Source organism: Vipera ursinii (genome assembly GCF_947247035.1).
Source record: "Vipera ursinii genome assembly, chromosome: 1".
Taxonomy (NCBI): Eukaryota; Metazoa; Chordata; class Lepidosauria; order Squamata; family Viperidae; genus Vipera; species Vipera ursinii.
In genome coordinates, this window is record NC_139512.1 from 203,498,576 (window position 1) to 203,524,937 (window position 26,362).

Here is a 26,362-nt window from a genome sequence, read left to right on the forward strand (position 1 = left end):
CTGGCAGTGGCAAAACAGTCCTGATACGTCGCGCAACGTCACGTGACGTCGCAAATTTGACATGTCTGTCTTACATTCATCACAGAATAAAGACAGAGCTATTCCTTTTCAGCTTAGCCATCTGGTGTGATTAACCCTTTTAGAGATTATTAGTTACATTCAAAACAAATGGAACATCTTTTAAAAAGCAGTGTGGGACTATTATCTGTCTCTGGCAGGATAGGGCCCCTGGTTTCAAGGAGGGCACTGAAAACAGCTCTCTGGCTGGTGGAAAATAGGGCAACTTGTTCCAGGCTGCCTGCCCTGGGCCTCTTCAGTCAACCTGCTCCCCGCTGATCTGCTGAAAGAAGCTGCCCGATCACCTGATTCCAGGTGAAGGGTACCCACTAATCTTCTGCAGACTGGGAGGAAAGAGATGTCACTGGGTCCTTTTCCTCTGAAAGAAAAAGAAGCATGGCTGCCTTCTCTCTGCCATCGCTCTTCTTTAAAACATTATCTTTTTCTCTGGAAGAAATGTGATGAGGGTCCAAAGGAGTTTTAAGTCTGACCTGAACTTTGACTTCCACAGGGCATACACTGGACTCCTGTTAATTATGAGTCTATTTTTGCATGCTTTTCTTGACAAGAATACAGCCATGTTTCATTACTACCTTCTCCTGGATGTCTTCCAGATTCCGAATCTAGCCTACAGCTCTGTTTTTTTCCCTGATGGTCTCCTATTCAAGTATTACCCAAATTTGAATTTAAACCTTACTGTTATGAATGGGTGCCTAATCTCCAGTAACTTTAGACAACACTACTATTCTTTGCAGCCAACTGGGCTGCAATCTTCATTTTTCTGTCCTTTCTTGATGTAGTATTGGGCTGACATGCAAGCTGAACAGTAAGTAAATGCTGAAATTATTCAGCAGAACTGTGACTCCATGGGGAATGTCCCCAGGGTACAAAAACATTTTTCTTTGGTTAGAAAATATTCCATAATTGCTTCTTGGACGCTCTAACTGCATTTTATGTCCAGCTTCAAAGCAGCAAAAGTTCACCCACTACCTTTCTTCTTAATGTTACTAGTTTCAACAGAAACCTAAATGAAATCTGGAATATATTTGCAACTGATGTAACACCCAGTCCAGCAGTTATTGTCAATACAAAATTCAATGCATATGTATTCAAAGGCTCCCTTTTCTTTCCAGGGCTTTGAAAATCCTCTGGGCAAGATGACCCTTTTATCTTGGCTGGGCTCTGTAATTTTTTTTTGTCTAACATGCTAGGCCCAAATGGGGTAGGTTAGGTGAACCAAAGCTAAGAAAGGCTAGTTATTGTTAGTACTTGCATGCACAAGTCCCAAGGAAAACTGATAAGATCAGAAAAATCAAACATAAATCTTGAAGGCTATAGTCAAGGCTATGGTCTTCCCAGTTGCAATGTATGGCAGTGAAAGCTGGACCATAAAAAAGGCTGAGCGCCAAAGAATTGAGGCCTTTGAACTATGGTGCTGGAGAAGACTCCTGCGAGTCCCTTGGACTGCAAGGCGATCAAACCGGTCAGTCCTAGAGGAGATCAACCTTGACTGCTCTTTAGAAGGCCAGATCCTGAAGTTGAAACTCAAATCCTTTGGCCACCTGATGAGAAGGAAGGACTCACTGGAGAAGAGCCTAATGCTGGGAAAGATCGAGGGCAATAGAAGAAGGGGACGACAGAGAATGAGGTGGCTGGATGGAGTCACAGAAGCAGTAGGCGTGAGCTTAAATGGACTCCAGAAGATGGTAGAAGACAGGAAGGCCTGGAGGAATGTTGTCCATAGGGTCGCGATGAGTCGGACACGACTTCGCAGCTAACAACAACAAATCTTGAAAGAAGAGGGTGGAAAATCAAGAAAAAGGTGTGGATGCATCCATGAAAACATCACAGACCGAGGTTGGTTTTACCATTACTTCAGTTTAGACCAGGGGTAGGCAACCTCGGCTCTTTTATGACTCATGGACTTCAACTCCCAGAATTCCTGAGCCAGCATAGCTCAGCATAGCTGGCTCAGGAATTCTGGGAGTTGAAGTCCATGAATCATAAAAGAGCCGAGGTTGCCTACCCCTGGTTTAGACCAATCTGGTTGAAAAAATACAAAAGAAAAACAATCTGGCTGTGCTTTCAAAGATCTGTGACAAACAGAAATCCAGTATGCTTCCTGTCAACTGAATTTCTCCCTGATGGACTGTTGTAAGGGGCCTAGGAGCATTCTCTAATTGAAACCGAATACCAAAGGAACTTGGGACTGATTCATGGATCATGCAGAAGTGAAACATAGGTTGCTTCATTTTAATTTAATATGGTACTTAAATCCAGCCATTGCCGCATCACACTTGTATCAGAAGCACTAAGGCACTTCCAAGTTGAAAGGATTAGCCAGTGACATCACAGTTGCCCAAGGGATGCCCAGCTGGGGGCTCCTTTCATGTCCCTGGCATGAACGCTGGAGCCAAGAATGTTAGCTCACACGCCTCAAAGCAGCACTCGGATGCCAAATGCAAACTTGCTTAACCTCCATCCCAACTATTGTTGTGAAAACAATCCAAAAGCCGGACAAGATTTCATTGTAAGATTATTCTTGCTAGACAGAGGACAAAAATGAGGACTCTTTTGGTGGTATGTAATAATCATAACAATTGCTCTTCAATTCTGACTGTGTTCTGGCTTCTTCTCATTAGTCGTCTCTAATGTTTGGTTTCCATCAGATTTCCATAAACTGTAATTATGCTTTGTTTGCAGGAGGTTCCCAAAAAAACCTCCACCATTCTTTGAATTTGGCTGGCTGAAGGCATGAGACCAGTTGCTGTGGTTTAATATATGACTCAGTTCAGAGTGTGAATCCAAACGCCAAGCCTTCATTAAGCAACCCATGACTTAGCAAGATATCCAACCAAGGTCTCTCATTATAACTCAGCAAAAAGGTTGTGCCTCTGTTCCGTCTCTTGCCAGTCTCGACCCTATGGAACCGCAGGATTTATTTCCAGGGATCCAAGCAGATCTGCCGTCATCTTTTCCTATTTCACTCCCGACATTCATCCAGATAGTTAACCAATTCAGTTGCATAAATTAATCCATGGGGCTTGCCCAGAAGCAAATCAATCAGATTTTAATCAAGCGTTTGTATCATGTTATCAGTCATAACTATATCTTGCTTTATATATATTTTTAAAAAAATATTTCAATAGTTTTTAAATACGATTGGTCCTGAGAATTATGTTTTATATATTTATATTTATATTTATATATTTATATTTTAAAGTATGCATAGTACTAACGTACAGCCAGAACCACACTGCCTTCCCAAACCCGCGCATTGCGCTGAGACTGTTTGGATTGCCTTGCAATACGTTCCTAATGCTCATTCCCACCTCGCTTCTTCTACCCCGCACATGGTGGAAGCCGTTCGCATTGAACCGGAAGCAAAGGTGCCCGTCGGGCGGCCCCGCCACTCTCGGGTTTCTTAACTCGGCTTGGCGGCGGCGGTTTAATTTCCTAGCTGCTCAAGATGGCGGCGGCCGTCTTTTGGAGGCGCTGCTGCAAGCGCTGGAGAAAGGAGGGGATAACTCCGCTGTTGCTGATGCTGTGGGGAGCCGCCGGCCTGGCGTCCATCCTTACGGTTGCGGCTTCCCTGGAGCCGGAGCCGGAAGCGATGGAGAGCGGCGTGGTGGAGCTGAGCGGGTCCAACTGGAGCCTCCTGCTGCAGGGCCAGTGGATGGTGGAATTGTGAGTCAACCAAGCCGGGTCGGGAAGGGCGCGCGCAAACTTGGGAAAGGGAATGCAAGGCAGAAGAGGGTGGACTACAGCCACCATCATCCCCAGCCAGTTTGGCTAACACGTTTGCAGGCAGGGCAGCGTAGAGTGCTCCTGCTGCAAGTCCGGATAGCTGACGTGGCGTTAATTTTGGGGCGTTGACTTCGGTCCTTCTGGCGTGATTGGCGTGGTCCTGCACCTAAATCGAATGCAATTCATAAACCTAGTTCAGGGGTAGGCAACCTCGGCTCTTTTATGACTCATGGACTTCAACTCCCAGAATTCCTGAGTCAGCATAGCTGACTCAGGAATTCTGGGAGTTGAAGTCCATGAGTTATAAAAGAGCCGAGGTTGCCTACCCCTGACCTAGTTCATCCGTCTTCATTTTGGGGAGTTGGCTTTTTAGTAATAAAGTAAATGATTAAAGTGATAGGGTGTTTTTTTTACAAAGCTTTTTTGGTTTTAAGTCTTTTCCGATGGGCTTTAATTAAATCCAGTTTTTCCCAATCCAGGGTCTGCTCAATATATTAATAGGTCAAGTTAAAGAATTCCAGGCTTCTGGCCATACTGTTTGGTTCCGTTGTAGTTTATTCAAAAAACGTGAATGTCCTTGCAGGAGTTATGCTACATTGCAAGTCATCCCAAAGGTGCTTTTTCAACTTTTTCTTTGAAGATGTTTCGCTTCTCTTCCAAATAGCTTCTTCAGCTCTGAGCTGAATCAGAAGCTTCTTGAATGAGAAGCAAAACGTCTTCAAAGAAAAACAAGGTCCAATTGCCTCGTGGAATAGCACATTTGAGATAACTATGACCTGGATGACTAAAAATCTCCATAGACATACAGCTACATTGCAAGGTGATATTTGGTCTTCAATGCTAAATAACACCGGCTGCAGCATGCTAAACCCTGCTAATGAATTGCTGCATATATGTAAAGGGCTGTTGCCAAACAATATTATGGTGTAATGTAATGGCCTAGTTCTCAAATTGTTTGAAGACAATGACTGAATTTGCACAACAAGCTGAACTCACAAACTAGTGATTATCTAGTGCAGGGGTCGGCAACCTAAAAAAGAAAAAGAGCCACTGGGAACCGGTTCCATCACAAATTAAAAAAAGAGGGAGCCGCGTGCGTGTGTCCATGCACGCGCATGCGCAAAAAGGTTTTTTGCGCATGCGCGGACGCACGCGGCTGCCATTTTTTAAAAAATGAGATGGAACCGGTTCCCGGTTGCCCGATGGCGACGGCCCGTCTGCAAAGCTGCCGCTTTCGGCAGCTTTGCAGACGGGCCGTGGCAGCTTCCTCAAAGAGCGGCGCCCCTGCCCATTCCGAGAGGTGCGCGCGCACCTCTCCGAACGACCGGAGGTGCGCGCGTACCTCCGCGCGAAGGGGCAGCGGCGCCGCTCTTTCAGGAAGCTGCCGAAAGCGGCAGCTTCCTGAAAGAGCGGCACCGCTGCCCGTTCGCGCGGAGGTACGCGCGCACCTCCCCAAAGGTTTGGGGAGGTGCGCGCGCAACTCCGGTCGTTCGGAGAGGTGCGCGCGCACCTCTCGGAATGGGCAGGGGCGCCGCTCTTTGCGGAAGCTGCCGCGGCCCGTCTGCTAAGCTGCCGCTTTCGGCAGCTTCACAGACGGGCCGCGGCGGGCTTCCTGAAAGAGCGGCACCGCTGCCCGTTCGCGCGGAGGTGCGCGCGCACCTCCGGTCGTTCGGAGAGGTGCGCGCGCACCTCTCAGAATGGGCAGGGGCGCCGCTCTTTGCGGAAGCTCCCGCGGCCCGTCTGCTAAGCTGCCGCTTTCGGCAGCTTCACAGACGGGCCGCGGCGGGCTTCCTGAAAGAGCGGCACCGCTGCCCGTTCGCGCGGAGGTGCGCGCGCACCTCCGGTCGTTCGGAGAGGTGCGCGCGCACCTCTCGGAATGGGCAGGGGCGCCGCTCTTTGCGGAAGCTGCCGCGGCCCGTCTGCTAAGCTGCCGCTTTCGGCAGCTTCACAGACGGGCCGCGGCGGGCTTCCTGAAAGAGCGGCACCGCTGCCCATTCGCGCGGAGGTGCGCGCGCACCTCTCCAAAGGTTTGGGGAGGTGCGCGTGCACCTCTCCAAACGGGCGGTGCCACTCTCCATTTGGAGAGGTGCGCGCGCACCACTGCCCGTTGGAAGAGGTGCGCGCGCACCGGGCGGCTGGGAGCCGCAAGAGACGGCTCAAAGAGCCGCATGCGGCTCCGGAGCCGCAGGTTGCCGACCTGTGATCTAGTGTATTGCATGAATGTCTACTATCATAGATATTCTTGGGAAGGACATGGTGAAAGAAAAAGAAGACATGCAGTTCAGGATAAGGGATTAGCTTTACAAATAGCTGTTATAGTGACAAAATCTTGCACGTGAAGAAGAATTGCTGTTGTGGCAGCCCCCAAATTAGATTAAATATGTTACACCAGTGTAATTCGGAAACAGCAAAAATATAGTATTCTAATACTTCTGTTGCTTTTTTTGTAACTTTTTCTGTGGGATGCTTGAAAAGTGACTGTGCACATAAAGCATTTCCTTTTTAATCATTAAAGCAGACATGTTTTATTTCCAGGTTTACAAGGCTGCTTCAAAAGGCAAGTACATACATAGCTATCTACAAGCATGTACATCCACAGCCGTTCTACTTCCTTGGAAAATACAGAATGGCTGCACACGTATGACATAACAGCCAAGGGCATTTTCCATATTAGATCCATGAACTTGGGCGAGACATAGCTTCTTTTAGAAGCAGGAAATCAAATTGCTTCCTATCCACTCACTCATATACTATACTGAACACTCATTCTGAAAAATATGTACAGACTATTAAGTAGCCACTGTCAGCCTTTTTTATATTTGGTACAGTTATTTTTATTTGTGTACACAGATTATATGTCAGATGTGCATATAAAAGAATAGCTCTTATTTTAGATCTATAATATAAAAGACACCCTCCTCAAACAACAGTCAGATTCCGATCAGTGTAACTCACCAGTGATCCATTGCCAAACAAATGAAGAAACCAAGAGATGCTTTGGTTCACAATTTTAATACCATGGATATAAAGCAAAAGAGAAATACCACTGAAAGAGAAAGTATGTTCACCTCAGCTTAGCCCTCTCTTTTGGGTATGGATGAAATCCTAAGTTGTCCCGCAATGAAGCTTGTTCCCCCCCCCCCCCTTAACACAAATGCATAGACTACTGCAGGGTTTCACTGACCTGGTTCAGGGTGTCATATGAATGAGAAATAGATTTGTGAAATGAAATATAGAACTATTGAATGCACTATCATGAATAGGCGATCTTTTGACGGCTTCTGGCCTTAACATTTTTTGTGGAACTGCAGCATATTGGAAATGAAGTGAGTTAGGGATTTGAAAATACTGCTAAAATATCATAAAACCAGCTGTCAGAATTAGATTATATACTTTATAATGTAGGAAGTCCTACGTGTTTTAGCAGAAAATTAGCAGTTAAGCACCTCCAGGAGGGGCTTGCAAAATGTTCTGTCCCAGAATGTTCTGTGAAGCATAGAATACACTAAATAGCTTGTTTTAGGACTGGAACATTGCATGATGTCCTTACTTGATATGCAACAGTATAAAATTCTTACATAAGAAACACTGCATCACTTGTGAAGGTGGTTCTCCTTCCTGCAAATATATTTCTTGCAGAATAACTGTAAATGTGCATTTTCTGCAGCATACTTTCCCATTTGGTTGGTTCCTTCTTGGCCAGAATAAATGTTTATGAAGTAAAATATTAAGAATGTTTGCTGCCTAGAAAGTTTGTCTTTATTCCTGAAAGATTACATAATAGAAGGTGACTGCAAGAGATTGGCTGGTGTTAAATATTATATTTTTTGAAAGAATTTTAAGAGCATTTGCTGTACTAATTGGTAGGATGTTATGCTGTGATGCTGTTGAGTTGTTCAGTTTTTTAATTGTGCTTGAACTTTGCTGTTAAAGAGCATAGGTGTGCTCTTGTGACTACTCACGTTATGCACTAAGTTTTTTCAGTCAGCATGCCTAACCCTGCAAACGTCTCCTTTAGAAAGAGTATCTCCTTCAAATAGCTAGATAAGATCATTGATGAATACTGTGATCATATGTACTATTGAATAAATGAATTATAGGATCCAGGATGTACTGCTACATCAAAATGTTTTGAACTTCAAACATCCTGTTAGATTTCAAAGCAGCAGTACTAGTCTTGATAGAAATGTTATGACCACCTTAAAATACTCCCAAGTGTATAAACTGGTTGGATTGGTGTCAGACCACTTTTAGGAAGGTTGAAATAGTTTGTTTCCAATTCAAGACAATTATTTTGAGGTTGAAACATTTTGCATGCCCTACAGGTAATTCTTGACTTAACACCTTTCACTTAGCAACTGTTGGAAGTCAGCATGGAAAAAAGTAAGTTATAACTTGCACTTATGACCATCACAGCATCATGATCCAAAATCGGGTGCTTTGTAAATGGCATGTATTTATGATGGTTAAAGCATCCTAGGGTCACATGATCATCATTCATGACCTTCCTGGGGGAGAGGGGTGTTCCAAGAAGCAAACTCAGTAGGGGAAGCCAGATTCCTTTAATGGCCACAATGAGCTTAGCAATAAACCTTCTGGTCCCAATAGTGGTTGTAAGTTGAGAACTGCCTGTATATAATTTGGCCTACAGCAGTGTAGGTGCTGGATTGACGTAGAGGTTGGACAACGTTTTCATTGGTTTTACTTCAGTCACTGCTGTGTCGATGATCTGTGAGATTGAACCAATTGGATTTTTGACATTGAATGTTGAAAAATATAGTATTGCTTGGTATGGGGTGAATTTGGAGAATAGAATAATTGCGGGAGTGTAATATTGGCATTCTCACTGCTTGTTGATGCAGTATTATGGTAGAAAAAGATGATATCCAGGTTGCATTGCAGAATTCTTAAAATGAAAAACATTAAGAGTTGAAAATATCTTGTAAGTTTGAAAGTATTGTTACAACTTTCTCTGAACTTGAAAGTGTTCTAAGATCATAAAGGATATGTTTTGTGCTCAGATTTCTTAGAAATATGAAGAAAAATTCTGGTATAGTCAGAACAGCCTGTTTGGAACTCAAAAGCAAAAGATTCTGGACAATTTTGAATTCAAAATATTTTCCCCTTGTTTTTTTTCTCTTAACTGTTGTCAAAAAAAATTGATAAATTGGAAGCCACCTTAAAAGATAATGAAGTCAGTTCATGCTTATATCGTACTGTCACTTTCCTTAGCTATGCCCCGTGGTGTCCTGTCTGTCAGCAAATGGAATTAGCGTGGGAAACTTTTGCAAGAAATAGCAAGGAACTTGAACTCAGTGTGGGCAAGGTTGATGTCACTCGAGAACCAGGTAAGTAATGAATAATCACTAAGAACAAAAATCAGTGTAAGTACCGTAATTGCTTTTAAAAAAAATGTGAACAGAATATTAAGTCTTAATGTTATTAGCCCAAATTTGTAAGTTCCCCCAACCTCTGCTAGATGTCTGATATGATCCCAGATCAGTGTAGTCAGCACCCATGCTCACTGGGGATAATCCGCGTTGTTGGCATATAGTCCAGTGGATCTGGATGATGACATAGTGCAAGGGTGTCAAACTCAATTTCATTGAGGGCCGCATCAGCATTGCAGTTGCCCTCAGGGGGCCGGGTAGGTATGGCCAGGGTGGGCGTGGCCTACTGGGTGGGCGCGGCTAGAGTGCGTATGGCCTACTGGGTGGGCATGGCCAGCTCTACATCGTTCGCATCAAGGGTGCCTATGGGGGCCTGGGCAGGAGTGGGACAGATCTGAGGGTCTCTGGCAGAAGGAGGGTCTCTGGGCCAGGGCCAAGTCAGTGGGGGCCATTCCCTCACTGTTTCCAGGATGGCTTCGTGGGCCACATGAAACCACTTTGTGGGCCGGATCTGGCCCCCGGGCCTTGTGTTTGACATGTCTGACATAGTGACTAAAGCTGCTTTGGATATTAGGACTATTGTGTGAGATAGTCCTCGACTTCCCGTAATGGAACCCGATCATTATGGTCGCAAGTCATGATGTCATTAAGTGAAGTGTCCACAATATTGCCTCACTTAACGACCCCTACCAATGCTCTCCCGTTAAATGGAGCATGGGATGCTTCAGGTGAGTGAGGCCCTGGGAGGCCTAATGCAGGCCCAGGAATGCCTGGCTCAGGCACTCCAACCTGTCCCCCATTCTCTGAGGCACCCTGTGATCTGCTTAACAGGAGATCAGGGGTGAGGGTCATTAACAGAGTTAACCTTGAGTTCCTGTAGGCTTTTGGCCTGCTTCCCACTCCACTATGCCTCACACCCTCCTCCCCACCTTTTGTTGATATGCAGAGCTCAAGCTCACATTGAGAAAGGAGGGCCAGGCTGCTTTGCCCCTTAGCGTTCCTAGACTGTTTTAGCTCCATCCCAGAAGCAAGCACCATTTTCGGAATGGCCTCGATTTTTTAAAAAAAAAATCTCTGAAAATGTATTTATAGCTTCTGTAATAAGTAGAAGAAGCTCACCCAGTGAAGTCCATAAAAACTTGCTGTTCCAGAGGTTTTTTAATGTAAAAAAAAGGAATTTAAAAATCAATTCCAAAGCGATTGAGAAACAAGGAATGGTTGAACTTTGAATCCTTAAAGTTTATATTACAACTATGAGTGTAGTTGTAATCCATCGACTTCTAGTCACTCGGCTCACAAGCAAACCTCAAAAATATTGGCTCCTGCCATCTACTCATGAGAAGCAGTTGTGTAGAGTCCAATTGTGGACTTATCTCGAGAGCTCTCCTTTCTCTTGAGTGATTTTGCCAGTCTGAATCCCATATCTGGCCAAGGATTTCAGCTGTAATGTCCTGTTTCTTTAGGAACATCTTCATCTTCGTCATGGCCTTACTGGAACCTTTTTTAAAAACCATATTAACCCTATTGTAGGGTCTATGCTGATTTATGCATTACCTGTCTCAAAACAATTTTTGAGAGGGAAGAATCACCGGTACCAGTAAAAAAAAAAGTTTTTATTTGGCATGACTTAAGTCAGAAAAAGTACTCTTTTCCCAAGATACTTCTGGACTATCTGTGAGCTAAAAGCTTGTGTGCTTGGCCAAAATTTGCTCATGGATATTTTAAAATTACCCTTGAATATTTCTGAAATGTGCTAAGACAAATTCTTTTCTGCCAGTATTTGGGACTCCTCTCTCTTTCTCTTGTTTTCCTTCAGTGCCTGACCTCTTTAGTTATAATTCACATTTGTATCAGTAGTGGTTAAGGCAGGGGTGTCAAACTCAATTTCATTGAGGGCCGCATCAGCATTGCGGTTGCCCTCAGGGGGCCAGGTGGGTGTGGTCAGGGTGGGCGTGGCCTACTGTGTGGGCGTGGCTAGACTGCGTATGGCCTACTGGGTGGGCATGGCCAGCTCTACATCGTTCGCATCAAGGGTGCCTATGGGGGCCTGGGCAGGACAGATCTGGGGGTCTCTGGCAGGAGGAGGGTCTCTGGGCCAGGGCCAAGGCAGTGGGGGCCGTTCCCTCACTGTTTCCAGGATGGCTTCGCGGGCCGCATGAAACCACTTCGCGGGCCGAATCTGGCCCCCGGGCCTTGTGTTTGACATGTCTGGGTTAAGGGGATCCAAAAGAGACCAAATGGGTTCTTATTGTTCATGTAAAGCCATGGAAGGTTGCCAACTCCCACAAAATGTGTAGAATATGAAAATGAGCTCTTAATTATAAAGTGTTTATTAGGTGATGATTATGTGTAAGAAGCAAGATTATAAGTACTATTTAAAACAAGTATCTGTTCTCCTCAGGTGTAAGTGGCCGTTTCTTAGTCACTACTCTTCCCACTATTTACCAGTAAGTTTATATTTTAATTACTCTGAAAATAGTTGTTGTTTTACAATTGTAATTCAAAATGTTTCCTTTTGTATGTGTGGCAGAATAAAATATATGATGAAGCTAAGGAAAAATTGCCCATCTATATCGGGGCTTTTCAACCTTTTCATTGATTATATCACTTTTAGGATATGCAAGATCCAAGTACCACCAGTCTCTAGCAAGGTGTCAAAAACTTGATGACCAAAAAAAAAAAGGTGATGAAGTACAGGTAGTCCTCAACTTACAACAGTTCGCTTAGTGACTGTTCGAAGTTACAGTGGCACTGAAAAAAGTGCCTCCCCAAGCCACAGCCAAGCAAGACACCTGCCTGTCCGGCGGCGCTCTTCCTCCTGTCCGAGGTTTTCATTGTTATGAGCATTTCTGTTGAGGATTGGCAGCGGGGATGAGGTGGGGGGTGTTTGGTTTTTATTCCCCCCGTCTGCTGGGTGGTTGCAGCAGGTTTTGGTCACTTCACATGACCCTGGGACACTGTGACCATCATAAATATGAATCAGTTCCCAAGCATCTGAATGTAAATCACAAGACCCTGGAGACGCTGCAACATTCCAGCTGATCAGCGCTTCTTCTGAGCTCAGAAGCGCCAGGATCAGTGCCGAGCTCCAGCTGGAGACGGGCGCTGATCCTGGTGCTTCCACTGAGCCCTGACAGCCCCGAAGAAGTGCTGATCCTGGTGCTTCCGCTGAGCCCTGCAGCTCCAGCCGTCTCTCGCTCAGGCTTGTGCAGTGCTGCCACCAGTTCAGCTCATTCCCCTCCCCCGCTACCACTTTTCTAGGATGGTCGTGTACCCCCTGCCAGGTGCCAATGTACCACAGGTGGTACCTGTACCACTGGTTGAAAAGCCCTGATCTATATGTCCATTGCAATCTGGAAAAGCAGAGGAAACTTCAAAAAAAAGTTACCTTGGGAGCCCCAATCTTTTTATTTTGATGAGTGTTGGGAACATGTTGTAAGCATTGTGAAAAAAATAGTTGTTGGAATGTGGGGGGGCCTTGCCTATTTGTAGAATAATTCTTTTGGTGGATCTAAGCAGTTACAAAATATATTGTGACCAGAATGCTGCTTTCATAACAAAGTTTATACAAGCCATTTGATACCCAACTGCATTCTAGGAAGTGAACATGATGCTAGAGATTAGTGTTTTGGAGAATGCCAGCTTCCCATTTTTAAAAAGTTCAGATACTTTTATTATTATTTTTTGCAATTTAAAGAGTCAAATGAATAGAGACACTAATAGGAGATGAGGAAGTTTTCCATAGTTGCCATTTTGGACACATGGTATTTATGGGCAAATAGAAAGGACGCGGTGGCTCAGTGGGTTAGGACGCTGAACTTGTCGATCGGAAGGTCGGCAGTTTGGCGGGTCGAATCCCGAGTGCCGCGTAGCAGAGTGAGCGCCTGTTACTCGTCCTAGGTTCTGCCAACCTAGCAGTTCGAAGGCATGTAAAAAATGCAAGTAGAAAAATAGGGACCACTACGGTGGGAAGGTAACAGCGTTCTGTGCACCTTTGGTGTCTAGTCATGCCGGCCACATGACCACGGAGATGTCCTCGGACAAGCGCTGGCTCTTCGCCTTTGAAACGGAGATGAGCACCGGCCCCTAGAGTCGGAAATGACTAGCACGCATGTGCGGGGGAACCTTTACCTTTACCTTTTTACTAGAAAGGATTACCCCCCAGTAGAAAGCAAGATGTTTCAGTTTCAGAAGAAAATTATGAACTAAACAGGGAGTTTTCTGCTGTCCTTCTTAATATGGATAATGTGAGCCTGCTGTGAGTGGAAAATAAGGTAGTAATGTGTCATAGACCACTAGCAATTTGTCATAAACCACAATGGAATTCACCGTGCATTACTTCAATATCTCTCCCTGCAGTTAGGTCCAGTGGTTTTTTATTAATCAGATTACTTGGATTAACTAGAAAAAAATGGGCGGCATAGTAAATTCAGGCTGTTCCTGGGTTTATATACTTCAATATCCTTTGGAAAATACTAGTTAGATTTTTGGCCCAGAAGAAACTTGCTATGATAGCTACCCCAAACAAGTAATTGGATGATTGAGTTGTAATAAGAATAAAAGGAACTTTTTCTTGTTTTCCCCTGAATATATCTTCTTTATTCCTTTCTTCTCTTACTTATTTTCATCTTCTTTCCCCCCTGCCTTCCAGTTCCCCAAGTGGAATAATAGCCTTAAGGATGCAGAGAAAAATAGTATGAGAAGGATCTGGTTCTCTGTAAAACTTGTTAATTTGCATGATTGCTGCTCTTGGAGAGCAACAAGATGTTATATGCAATAGCGTAACTATACTTTAATCTGTTTTCAGTGCAAAGGATGGAGCTTTTCGCAGATATCGTGGCTCAAAGACATTGGAGGATCTTGAGAGTTATATCCTGGAGAGGAAATGGGAAAGTATAGAACCTGTGGCAGGATGGAAATCTCCCTCATCTTTAATGTAATTATATTGCAATATCATGTCCCAGATTGGAATTTTATCCTAGGTTAAATGCAGCCTTAGCTGAAAATAGCAATATTGTTGAATATTGTTGGCACTTTTTAACTTTCAGGGTGACTTATTGTGGTAGTCAATGTTTCAGCCCTATAGGGATGCGGTGGCTCAGTGGGTTAGGACGCTGAGCTTGTTGATCAGAAGGTTGGCAGTTTGGCGGGTCAAATCCCGAGTGTCGCGTAACAGAGTGAGCGCCTGTTAACTCGTCCCAGCAGTTCGAAAGCACGTAAAAATGCAAGTAGAAAAATAGGGACCACTACGGTGGGGAGGTAACAGCGTTCCGTGCGCCTTTGGCGTCTAGTCATGCCGGCCACATGACCACAGAGACAAGCGCTGGCTCTTTGGCTTTGAAATGGAGATGAGCACCGGCCCCTAGAGTCGGAAACGACTAGCACGCATGTGCGGGGGAATCTTTACCTTTACCTATGTTTCAGCTCAACCATCTACTGGTAGAGATTGTCCAGTGCTTTTAGGATTATAGGAAGGTAATTACTTTGCATTCAATTTTGAACTGTAGTTTTTAGGGAATAAAAACCACAGAAGTTGATAATTGGTTGTGATGATGACATATGGAATATATGCAAAGTTGTTGCAGTATTTAGAGGGCACCTGTAGAGTACAGCTTAGTGAACATTGCTATAAGATCTTGTGTGAAGTATATTATGATAAAGATTTTCTGTATAAATCTGCATGAAACAGTATGATGAAATTTGATAATTTGGTTTTACTAATACATTCTGCAACTATTGTGAAGGTTGGTTAGAGAAACACCACCACTTTCCTTTTATTTCCATACTTAAATTATTGTGTCTCTTGATCAAGTAACATGAAAAATAATAGTAGTCCTAGAACAAATGGGAACACACTTTTTCAAACTTTAATTATTTTTTTAGTGATCATGTTTATATTGATTCTTACTAGGATGTATGGAATGGCAGGACTCTTCCATTTATCTGGATGGATCAGAGTAAGTAAGCAATATGTGTCTTACATAAAGCAGAAAAACTTTCTACCTGATCTGTGTTTTTAAAAGATCCATCATATTCCCCAATAATCATACAGCTTGTGTTGCTTATACAATATGGAAAGAATATACGGTAGATCAATATTAATGCTGATCAAACCTATCCATGGAAAAAGTTTGTACTTCTAAAACCTTGGTTCAAATTGTGATAAATGGTTCAAATTGTGATAAATAATTGAACTTTTGTAAATTTCATGATGGGATGCCAGATTTCAACATGGTTGCATATCAACACTCCATATTCTGCCATATTGGTAACAATTCCAACAGAGATTTATAAACAGTTTTTTAAATTAAGTATATAATACATAAATTTCCATTTAGAAGATGTTAAATAAATTATTGGAAGTTTTAAACATACAGAAGAAAACACATAGTTGCTGTTTACCTGTATTTATTTAGACAATGGTATTAGTTGTATTCAGAAATAAAAGTTCTAACCAACAGTTGGAATGTTAAGCAGAACAATAAACCAGCAAGACTCATTTCCTCTGAGTAGGCTCACAGTATCTACTGGCTTTATGTATGTACAGATGCTGTGTTTTTATGTAAGTACGTAAGCTTTAAAATCAGAATAATATTCTGTCTTGATGAGTGTGAACTGTGTCTTGTGAGAAATTAGAGTAGACATGAAAATATTTTGTTCAATAAATGGAATTAGTTCCATCAACAGTTGTTGGCAACTTAAAACCTGCAGGGCATACCTCATCTGAAAATTAATGTTAAAAAAATGGAAAAACATAGTAATCTATAGTTTTTTTAAAAAAACTCAAATCTGAGCCATAGGTACACATCCCAGCTGGCACTACCTAATACCCACAGAAGAAATAGTGTTATGAAAGATTTTGTAAATGATTTATGTGAAATTGATTCAAACCTCTTAAAGTAAAAATGAAACAAAACTGTATGCTTCTGTAATTACATTTTGAGAATTTATGAGGATTTGACGATATATTGCTCACGTCATTCCAAAGAATAACTGGTAGATAACGGAACGACAGTTTTAATTCAAGTTATGTTTCTGTTGCAGCAAATCCACAACTATTTTACTGGCACTCTTGGAATTCATATTTGGGTTTCTTATGCCATCTTCATATTAGCCACATTTCTGATCGGTCTTATCTTGGCTTTGGTAAGAAAACAGTTTTTATACTCTTAAACCAGAATGTACAAAAATGGGAATAATAATGTATGGATAACGACAGCAAATGGCATCATCTTAAGAATTGATTGTAGATCAAGAAGATATTGGTATTCCTACTGAATTGAGGAATTGTGGGAAAAAAATGCATTTAGAGAGGGCTTTGATCTATGGCCTTCTTTAGCATAGCTCATGACCTTCATTGGTAAAAAAAAAAGATATTTTGCATTGAAGTGCAACATAATTACAAACCACTCAAACTTCAGTAATGTTGGCTATTTGACCAGATTTGAAATTCCCTAGGTTAGTTTTGTACTTTTTTCTTTCTTTCTTTCAGATACTTGTTTTGCTTATAGACTGCTTGTGTCCAGCTAAGTCCAAAGAAGAAAGTTTTGGTATGTACATACAATGAAGGATAATGCTAGTGCTTATAATGTTTGCTTGTTTAAACAAATATATAGTTTCCCAGAAAGAACTTGACAGCAAACAGAAAAAAAATAATACACTAAAAGAGCCGCTTTAAAACAAACAATAAGCAACTTCCGGTTTGCTGCAGACGCTTGGAAGCCTAACTCTGTCTTCTACGTCTGATTTTGCTTTGCTGGGAGACCCTGAAAAGGGTCGAAAGTCACCCGTTAGGGACGACAAGCAAGGAAGGGACCCCCCCACTTGATCGCGGGAGGGCAGCAGCCCTTCCACTCGATCCGGGGCAGCCCTCCAAACTGGTGGAGGAAAGACCGTCCATAACAATATGGCCCATCGTTAGGCTGCAGACAGCCGAAGTCAAATTCACCATCAAGCACTTCAAAAGCAACACGGATGAAACTGGGTGAGATCTGATCTTTTTACCCTGAGTACCTTCTTTTCCTATAAAAGCTGCTTGAAATATCTATCCCCATGAGGAGAGAAGGAAGGGAATTTCTATCCCACCCTCTAAGAATAGCGGCGCCTGATCAAAGCATTAAAAAGAACAATTTTAATCTAATTGGATTTATATATTTCTGAAACTTGGGGACCAAAAATTTTTCTACCTTTACTGGAGACATTTGTTTTTATGTACAAAAAAGAAATAAAATTGGAAAAAGGATTAGAAAAATTTTGGACTTAAAAAACCTTAAATGGCATCAGTGACATCTTGTGGCGAAGTTTGGTATTACAATTTGTTATTTCCTAAAAGAAGCCCAGACCTTAGATAAGACTTTCCTGACCTTGGCACCACCTGTGAGAGACTTAGCTGTAAGAGAACAGCTGGGCAGCATAATTTTTTAGGAGGTTAGGGAGGGGGGTGGGAACTTCTTTTGGTTGTTCGGATATGGGGGGCAGTCCAGCAACCACTGTTCAGGCCAGGGCTGGGATTGATCGCGGAGGGGAGGAGCGGGGGTCGGTCGCCCCCAGGACTCCAGGGCAAGTCGTGGGAATGCCTATTCCCACGACGTTAGGGAATGGCAGCAGGTGCAGGAACAGAGGGCCGTATCGATCTCAGGGAAGGCCTCTCCACTACGTGCAAGCGGTGAGGCGTTCCGACCCTCTTGTTCTACCCCGAGGTCCCGGGAGTGAGGATGTGCAGCCGCCTGAGCTCCGGCTGGTGTACCTGAATGCCAGGTCTGTCGTTAATAAAGCTCCTCTCGTCCGTGACTTGGTCGAGGGTGAGCAGGCGGACCTGGCTTGCATCACGGAGACTTGTTGGGCCCAGAGGGCGGTATTCCTCTGGCTGATCTTTGCCCACCAGGTTTCCGGGTGCTACACCGGCCTCGGGCTCAGGGCAGGGGTGGGGGAGTGGCTGTTGTTATGAGGGAGACCTTAGCTCCGCGGGAGGCCACCGTTCCGCAGATAGTCGGGTGTGAGTCTCTCTTTTTGAGATGCGGCCCTGGTGCGCAGTTGGGCTTGCTGCTGGTGTACTTTTCGCCTAGTCACGCAGCAGCAGCCCTGCCTGAGCTTCTCGATGTCCTCTCTGGGTTGGTGGTTGAGTTCCCGAAACTTATAGTTTTGGGGGACTTCAATCTACCGTCTCTGGGAGGATCATCTGAGTTGGCTCGGGAGTTCATGGCTTCCATGACGGCCATGGACCTGACGCAAGTAATTTCAGGACTGACTCATGAGGGAGGCCACACCCTTGACCTAGTTTTCTTATCTGGTCGGTGGTTAGATGATCTTGGTTGGGGCTCTCCAATTATTATGCCCCTGTCATGGACCGATCATCATCTCCTGCGGCTGGTCTTCCGTTTTGCCACCCCCCGCCGTGGGTGTGTGGAACCAGTTAGATGGTACCGCCCCAGACGCTTAATGGATTCCGCGAGATTCCAGGCAGCGCTGGGGTCCCCACCTGCCTCCTCCACTCACAGCTCGGCAGATGCCTTAGTGGAAGCTTGGGAAAGGGCAGCCACTGAGGCTCTTGACCGAGTTGTACCCTTGCGGCCCCTGACCCGATGCAGATCCCGTCGAGCTCCATGGTTCTCCGCGGAGCTCCGGGAGATGAAGCGCCGGAGACGGGGCCTAGAGAGCGGTTGGAGGTCCAGCCGATCCGAATCCGACCGATTGCGACTAAGAACCCATATTAGGTCTTATCTCGCTGCGATAAGGGTGGCGAGGTCTAATCACTTCGCTACCCTTATCGCGTCCGCAGATAATCGCCCGGCCGCTCTGTTTAGGGTGACTCGCTCCCTCCTTAATCAGGAGGTGAGGGAGGAACCCTTGCAGGGTCGTGCCGAGGAGTTTAACAATTATCTGTCGGACAAAATCACTCGGATTCGGACCGGTCTGGACTCTGACTGGGCAGAGTCTGGCGATCAGGACGCGGGTGGTCTTGTCGATATCACTTGGGAGGAGTTTGATTCTGTAACTCCGGAGGAAGTGGACAGGATTATGGGGAGACTGAGCTCCACCACATGTTTATTGGACCCGTGCCCTTCCTGGCTGGTTTATGCAGCCCGGGAGAGGACACGCAGCTGGTTCCAGGCAGTTATATCAGCTTCTTTGAGTGAGGGTAGCTTCCCTGCCGTCTTAAAAGAGGCGGTGGTGAGGCCCCTCCTCAAGAAGCCTGCCTTGGACCCAGCTGTATTGAACAACTTCCGTCCGGTCTCCAACCTTCGCTTTCTTGCGAAGGTTGTTGAGAGTGTGGTGGCGCATCAGCTCCCTTTGGTCCTGGATGAAGCAGATTATCTAGACCCGTACCAATCGGGTTTCAGGCCCGGGCACAGCACGGAGACGGCATTGGTCGCGCTGGTGAATGATCTCTGGAGGGCTCGGGACAGGGGTCATTCCTCTGTTCTAGTCCTATTAGACCTCTCAGCGGCTTTTGATACCATCGACCATGGTATCCTGCTGTGGCGTCTCAGGGGATTGGGAGTGGGAGGCACGGTTTTACAGTGGTTCTCCTCCTATCTCCAGGGACGCTCGCAGTCGGTGTTGACAGGAGGGCAGAGGTCGACCACGAGGTCTCTCGTTTGTGGAGTTCCTCAGGGGTCGGTCCTCTCGCCTCTCCTGTTCAACATCTATATGAAACCGCTGGGTGAGATCATTCGTGGCTTTGGAGTTGGGTATCATCAGTACGCTGATGATACCCAGCTTTTTCTTTCTACCCCAAACCACCCCAATGATGCCCTCAACGTGATGTCCCGTTGCCTGGAGGCAGTTCGGGTCTGGATGGGGAGGAACAGACTTCAACTCAACCCCGACAAGACCGAGTGGCTTTGCATACCTTCATCCCGGGTCTATTTGGATATTCCATCTCTTTCTATGGGGGGTGAATTATTACCCCCCGTAGATAGGGCTCGCAACTTGGGAGTCCTCCTAGATTCGCGGCTTACCTTGGAAGATCACATGGTGGCTGTGACTAGGGGGGCTTTCGCCCAGGTTCGCCTGGTGCGCCAGTTGCGGCCCTATCTAAGCCGGGATGATTTATGCACGGTCACTCATGCGCTCGTGACCTCTCGTCTAGACTACTGCAACGCTCTCTACATGGGGCTTCCCTTGAGGACCACCCGGAGGCTCCAACTGGTACAGAATGCAGCCGCGAGAGTTGTGTTGGGAGTCTCCCGATACTCCCATGTGACACCTCTGCTCCGTGAGCTGCATTGGTTGCCAGTTGTCTTCCGGGTGAGATTCAAGGTGCTAGTAATGGTGTTCAAAGCCCTCCATGGCATGGGGCCGGAGTACCTCAGGGAACATCTGCTGCCGGCATCAAGCTCCCTGCGCCCTGTGCGTTCCCACAGAGAGGGCCTCCTCAGGGTGCCACCGGTCAGAGAATGTCGACTGGTGGCCCCCAGGGGGAGATCCTTCTCTGTGGGCGCCCCGGAGCTATGGAACCAGTTACCGGTTGAGCTCCAGACGGCGCCCGATCTGCGCTCCTTTCGCCGCGATCTGAAAACATACTTGTTCGAGCAAGCCGGCCTGGCCTGAGGGGGGATTGGTGGGGTTTTTTATCATTTTTATTGGGGTTTTTACTATGTATCAATTGTATTTTAATCGGGCATGTATTTAATTATCTTTTAGTTTTTGTAAATTTCTGTGTTTTATTCTTGCCCTGTACACCGCCCTGAGTCCTCCGGGAGAAGGGCGGTATAGAAATATTAATAAATTAAATTAAATTAAATAATTGGCCTGCTTGAACTGTGAATGTAAACCATTATTGACTTTTGCTTGACAAACAACTTTTACTAGAAAGACTATTTATAAACATGTGAAAGAGATGGATGAAGACCAGGAAAAGATTCTTTTCATGCTGAAAGCAATACATGAAGCCATTCTTTCAGCCTGTGATAAAATAAGACCTAAAATAAAAGATGAAGACGCCAGTTGAGATATAAAAATCCAAACTTTGACTACAACCAAAGAACCAACAACGCAGAAGATATCAGAAGAAGTGGGACAATCAAATATTAAGACAGAGGACTCAATTGAACAATAAATACAGCTGATGGAAAATCCAGGAAAGGAAATGACAACATTGAAAATGGAAATGACTTTCTATATAAAACAGAAGAAATTTGAGAAAGAAGAACAGAGCGAATTGAAGACAAATATATCGGAGCAAGCATGGGGGACTGGAATAACAGGGAGACAATTTAATGAATACAAATGGGCTAGTCCTTCCAATCAAATGGTCTCCTTTATTTCAAATAACATATATAAGAACAGAGGGAGATCTATTTGACGATCTAAAAGTACTGATGGAAGCCTAATTGGCAAAGGAAGAAAGCCAGAATAAGGTTGAAGAAAATTGGGGTTTTGACTTGTTAGAGGGGATTTCATAGTATCAATTAGAGGGTTAAAGGGAGATGTTGAGATAAGGGTAATTTTGGCTATTAGACTTAAAATACTTGGAAATCAGTTGAAAATAAGGATTTTATCTGTTTAATATTTAAAAATTAGACCTAAAGGGGAAAAGAAAATTAATTATTATGAATATATTTGAGTTATTAATTAACCCAGGTAATACAGGGAGTGCAGAATTATTAGGCAAGTTGTATTTTTGAGGATTAATTTTATTATTGAACAACAACCATGTTCTCAATGAACCCAAAAAACTCATTAATATCAAAGCTGAATATTTTTGGAAGTAGTTTTTAGTTTGTTTTTAGTTATAGCTATTTTAGGGGGATATCTGTATGTGCAGGTGACTATTACTGTGCATAATTATTAGGCAACTTAACAAAAAACAAATATATACCCATTTCAATTATTTATTTTTACCAGTGAAACCAATATAACATCTCAACATTCACAAATATACATTTCTGACATTCAAAAACATAACAAAAACAAATCAGTGACCAATATAGCCACCTTTCTTTGCAAGGACACTCAAAAGCCTGCCATCCATGGATTCTGTCAGTGTTTTGATCTGTTCACCATCAACATTGCGTGCAGCAGCAACCACAGCCTCCCAGACACTGTTCAGAGAGGTGTACTGTTTTCCCTCCTTGTAAATCTCACATTTGATGATGGACCACAGGTTCTCAATGGGGTTCAGATCAGGTGAACAAGGAGGCCATGTCATTAGATTTCCTTCTTTTATATCCTTTCTTGCCAGCCACGCTGTGGAGTACTTGGACGCGTGTGATGGAGCATTGTCCTGCATGAAAATCATGTTTTTCTTGAAGGATGCAGACTTCTTCCTGTACCACTGCTTGAAGAAGGTGTCTTCCAGAAACTGGCAGTAGGACTGGGAGTTGAGCTTGACTCCATCCTCAACCCGAAAAGGCCCCACAAGCTCATCTTTGATGATACCAGCCCAAACCAGTACTCCACCTCCACCTTGCTGGCGTCTGAGTCGGACTGGAGCTCTCTGCCCTTTACCAATCCAGCCACGGGCCCATCCATCTGGCCCATCAAGACTCACTCTCATTTCATCAGTCCATAAAACCTTAGAAAAATCAGTCTTGAGATATTTCTTGGCCCAGTCTTGACGTTTCAGCTTGTGTGTCTTGTTCAGTGGTGGTCGTCTTTCAGCCTTTCTTACCTTGGCCATGTCTCTGAGTATTGCACACCTTGTGCTTTTGGGCACTCCAGTGATGTTGCAGCTCTGAAATATGGCCAAACTGGTGGCAAGTGGCATCTTGGCAGCTGCACGCTTGACTTTTCTCAGTTCATGGGCAGTTATTTTGCGCCTTGGTTTCTCCACACGCTTCTTGCGACCCTGTTGACTATTTTGAATGAAACGCTTGATTGTTCGATGATCACGCTTCAGAAGCTTTCCAATTTTAAGAGTGCTGCATCCCTCTGCAAGATATCTCACTATTTTTGACTTTTCTGAGCCTGTCAAGTCCTTCTTTTGACCCATTTTGCCAAAGGAAAGGAAGTTGCCTAATAATTATGCACACCTGATACAGGGTGTTGATGTCATTAGACCACACCCCTTCTCATTACAGAGATGCACATCACCTAATATGCTTAATTGGTAGTAGGCTTTCGAGCCTATACAGCTTGGAGTAAGACAACATGCATAAAGAGGATGATGTGGTCAAAATACTCATTTGCCTAATAATTCTGCACTCCCTGTATATATAATGGTTTTGATTTATTAAAGGGGATAGTGTATTATTAAGTAGATGATTTAATATGGTGGGAAATAGGTAACTTTTAGGAAATTAAGATATGTATAAGCCAAAAACTTATGGATAAATGTAATAATGATGTTTTTATTGAGTTGATATAATTAGAACTGTACTAGCTTGAATATGAGACAGTAAATGTTAAGGAAAAAAGAAGAAATATTTGGTGTAACCTCAGATTTGCACTAAAGATTTTGTTACTGAACTATTGGTTAACCCAGTCACCACGTTGCTTTTCAAATACCCAAATGTAAAATTGGAAAATTAATAAAACATTATAAAAAAACCCAAACAAACAATTAGCTACACTGAGGTCCTGATAACATTTGCATTCATCTACTAACCACACATCGCCAGGTCCATCAACATCTTGGCCACAGGTAAAGCCAGGTCTTCACTGTTTTCCTGCAAGCCAACTGGGCCAGGGCCATCTATGTCTCCAACAGGAGGCTGTTCCATAAGACAGGCACCATGATAGAGAAGACATGCTTCCAAGACCCCACCAGACAACACTTTTACTGAGGGGACCTGGAGCATGCCCAGCTTGTCAATTTAGTAGGAGGGTGGAAACCACTGGGGGATAAGCGGCACCACAAGTAATCTGGCCTTCGGCAACGTAGGGCTTTAAACTGACAACCAGTACCTTGAATTTCATCTGGAAGCCTACTAGGAGCCAAGGGCCAAGGCAGCTCATGCAGCTGTGGTGTTTCATGGGCACACCAAGATGCACCAACTAGTGCCCATGCTACCAAATTCTGGACCACCTGCAGCTTACCAACAAGGGCAACCCCATACAAAGCACTTTGCAATAGTCCAATGCACTCTACGTGTAAGTAGAACACATTTTCAAATAGTATGGAAATATGCCACTGTGAATAATGGCCTATTTTGAGTATTCCCTTAATTTCAACAAACCTTATCACTGGGTTCAGACACCATGCTGAATCATAATGAATTTGTTTTGGCCTAACTTGTATATATCCAGATGTTATAGTCTGTAAGAAGTTCAACACAGAGGTAAGAGGTTTGGGGAAATGAATCACAAGGGCTAGATCTGAAAGCTGGCACTTTGTAGCTTAGCAAAATATTCCATTTGTACAAAAAAAAAATTACTAGCTCTTCTTTCCTCAATTCTTTTACATCAGATTCCGTAGATCCTGATGAGAATAAAATAGAAGATCAACAGCAAATATTGGAGCTTTCAGCGGGGGACAAAATTCCAGAAAAGGGTTTGTCTGTTGGAGAAAATGAAGAAGAGGGAGACGATGAGTCTCAGCCCAATTCCTCAGATGACTCAGCAGTTGAAGGATGTGAGGGAGAAAATGATTTAGAATCTGACAAGTCAGAGGAGACATCCTTAAGACAACGTAAAAATCAAATGGAGCCTGAACTATAGTGAAAATAATTGAGTGTACACTCTTTAAGTGGACCAAAGAAGATGGCAGCTGAAGCCAAATATTTGACTTACAAACTATTGCAGCTAAATCTGGGCTGACTGCTAGAAAGCAACTTGTTTATTTTTAGGGTCAATATTTTGAATGTAAAATATGAGCAATGTTGAAATCAGAGACATGACAATCAAACAACCATGTTGAGCTCAAGAATAGGTAAGAGGTTTTAAATTGTATCAGCCGTACCATAAACTGTATGAAGTGGTCATTCTATACAACTGCAAATTTTCTGTGTTGCAAGAAAAGATTTTGGGGGGGCTTGCTGGTACAAGTTAATTCCAAAATGTAAAAAACTAGAGGACTGACGGCAGCTTAAGACAGTAATAAGGTTTTACTGTTTGATATGCTTGAACAGATAACTCAGTTTATAGCTTTCACAGGTCTTTGGCCCCAATTACCTAAGGCACTTCCTACAGGCTTCAGAGCTGTAATATGATGTGTATTTCAGGGGAGATCATAGTATAACAAGAGCTATGTTTATAATATAGTTTACAAGCTGCAAGGTTTTACTTTCAGCACACTTTCTTGAAAGCCAGTAAGAGATTTTTAAGTATGGATGTGGCTTTCTTACAACAGTCAGTTTCATATCCATTGTCCCAATATTAATCTGTTAGGTAAATATCACGATATCTGATTTGTTGGCCATATTTAGGTTTCTTTGGATCAACACTGCTTTGATGTAACATTAGTTCCTTTATGTATTTCAATTCATTTGACAATGCAGAAGACGGAAAAAAATGTCACTGCCAATTTCTTAATGTAAACAGAAAGTCTGGATACATAAATTACCTGTTAATTTATCCTCAATAATCAGAGTATTTATTCAGTCCCATAGTTGTCAAAGTTCTATATAGTGTAAATATGTAAAGTAATATAAGTATCAGTATTCCCTTGTAAGGTTATTCAAGTATTGAATGTGTTATGATGAAATAGGTTTATCAAAGAAGCAACTCAGAACAGCGTTATTTCCCTTTGTTTTTAGAGACAATTATTTTCAATGGTATCCAGAGAATTAAAATGAATGTCAGGATCATTGCTGAACATGCTATTCAACTTTCAAGTTGAGAAATATCTTAAGCCTAAGAAATGGTAGGCTCAGACGAAAGCAGTAAAAATGAAGTACTATATTTGCTTTATGCCCATGCTGTCATAATATTTGTCAGTTGTGTCCTCTGTTAATTAGAACTATTATTTTCAAGTTTTTGTTAACTTTTTATTGCACTAAAATGACTCCTAACATCTATACAATTTGCTTATTAAAAGACCTTTTTAAACAAGTTTTAGCAAAACTATCCATTGCACTTTGTTAATATTACAGGACAAATAGATTTAAGCGCTTGGGGGTGGGGGAAGAAGCATTTAAAAGCAAATAAATATTTAAGTCAGGGGTGTCAAACTCAATTTCATTGAGGGCCGCATCAGCATTGCGGTTGCCCTCAAGGGGCTGGGTGGGTGTGGCCTGCTGGGTAGGTGTGGCTAGAGTGCGTATGGCCTACTGGGTGGGCATGGC

The 26,362-nt window shown here is 43.6% G+C and overlaps 1 protein-coding gene across 2 annotated transcripts; it reads left to right on the forward strand.

The window, feature by feature from the left end:
* Positions 1 to 3,526: 3,526 nt before the first annotated feature.
* Positions 3,527 to 25,988, forward strand: TMX4 (thioredoxin related transmembrane protein 4; the record flags this gene model as incomplete). Of its 2 annotated transcripts, XR_014490741.1 has the most annotated exons (9): positions 3,527 to 3,744; positions 9,037 to 9,152; positions 11,596 to 11,641; positions 14,002 to 14,130; positions 15,106 to 15,151; positions 16,239 to 16,340; positions 16,687 to 16,744; positions 24,547 to 25,008; positions 25,835 to 25,988. XR_014490741.1 is itself a non-coding variant. In XM_083348694.1 (8 exons), the coding sequence occupies 8 exons, from the start codon at positions 3,527 to 3,529 to the stop codon at positions 24,795 to 24,797; spliced, it is 966 nt and encodes a 321-aa protein (XP_083204820.1). In that variant the 3' UTR covers positions 24,798 to 25,988. The 2 variants fall into 2 exon arrangements, 1 of the variants encoding a protein (XP_083204820.1); XM_083348694.1 differs by having other exon boundaries at positions 24,547 to 25,988.
* Between the last annotated feature and the right edge of the window lie 374 nt (positions 25,989 to 26,362).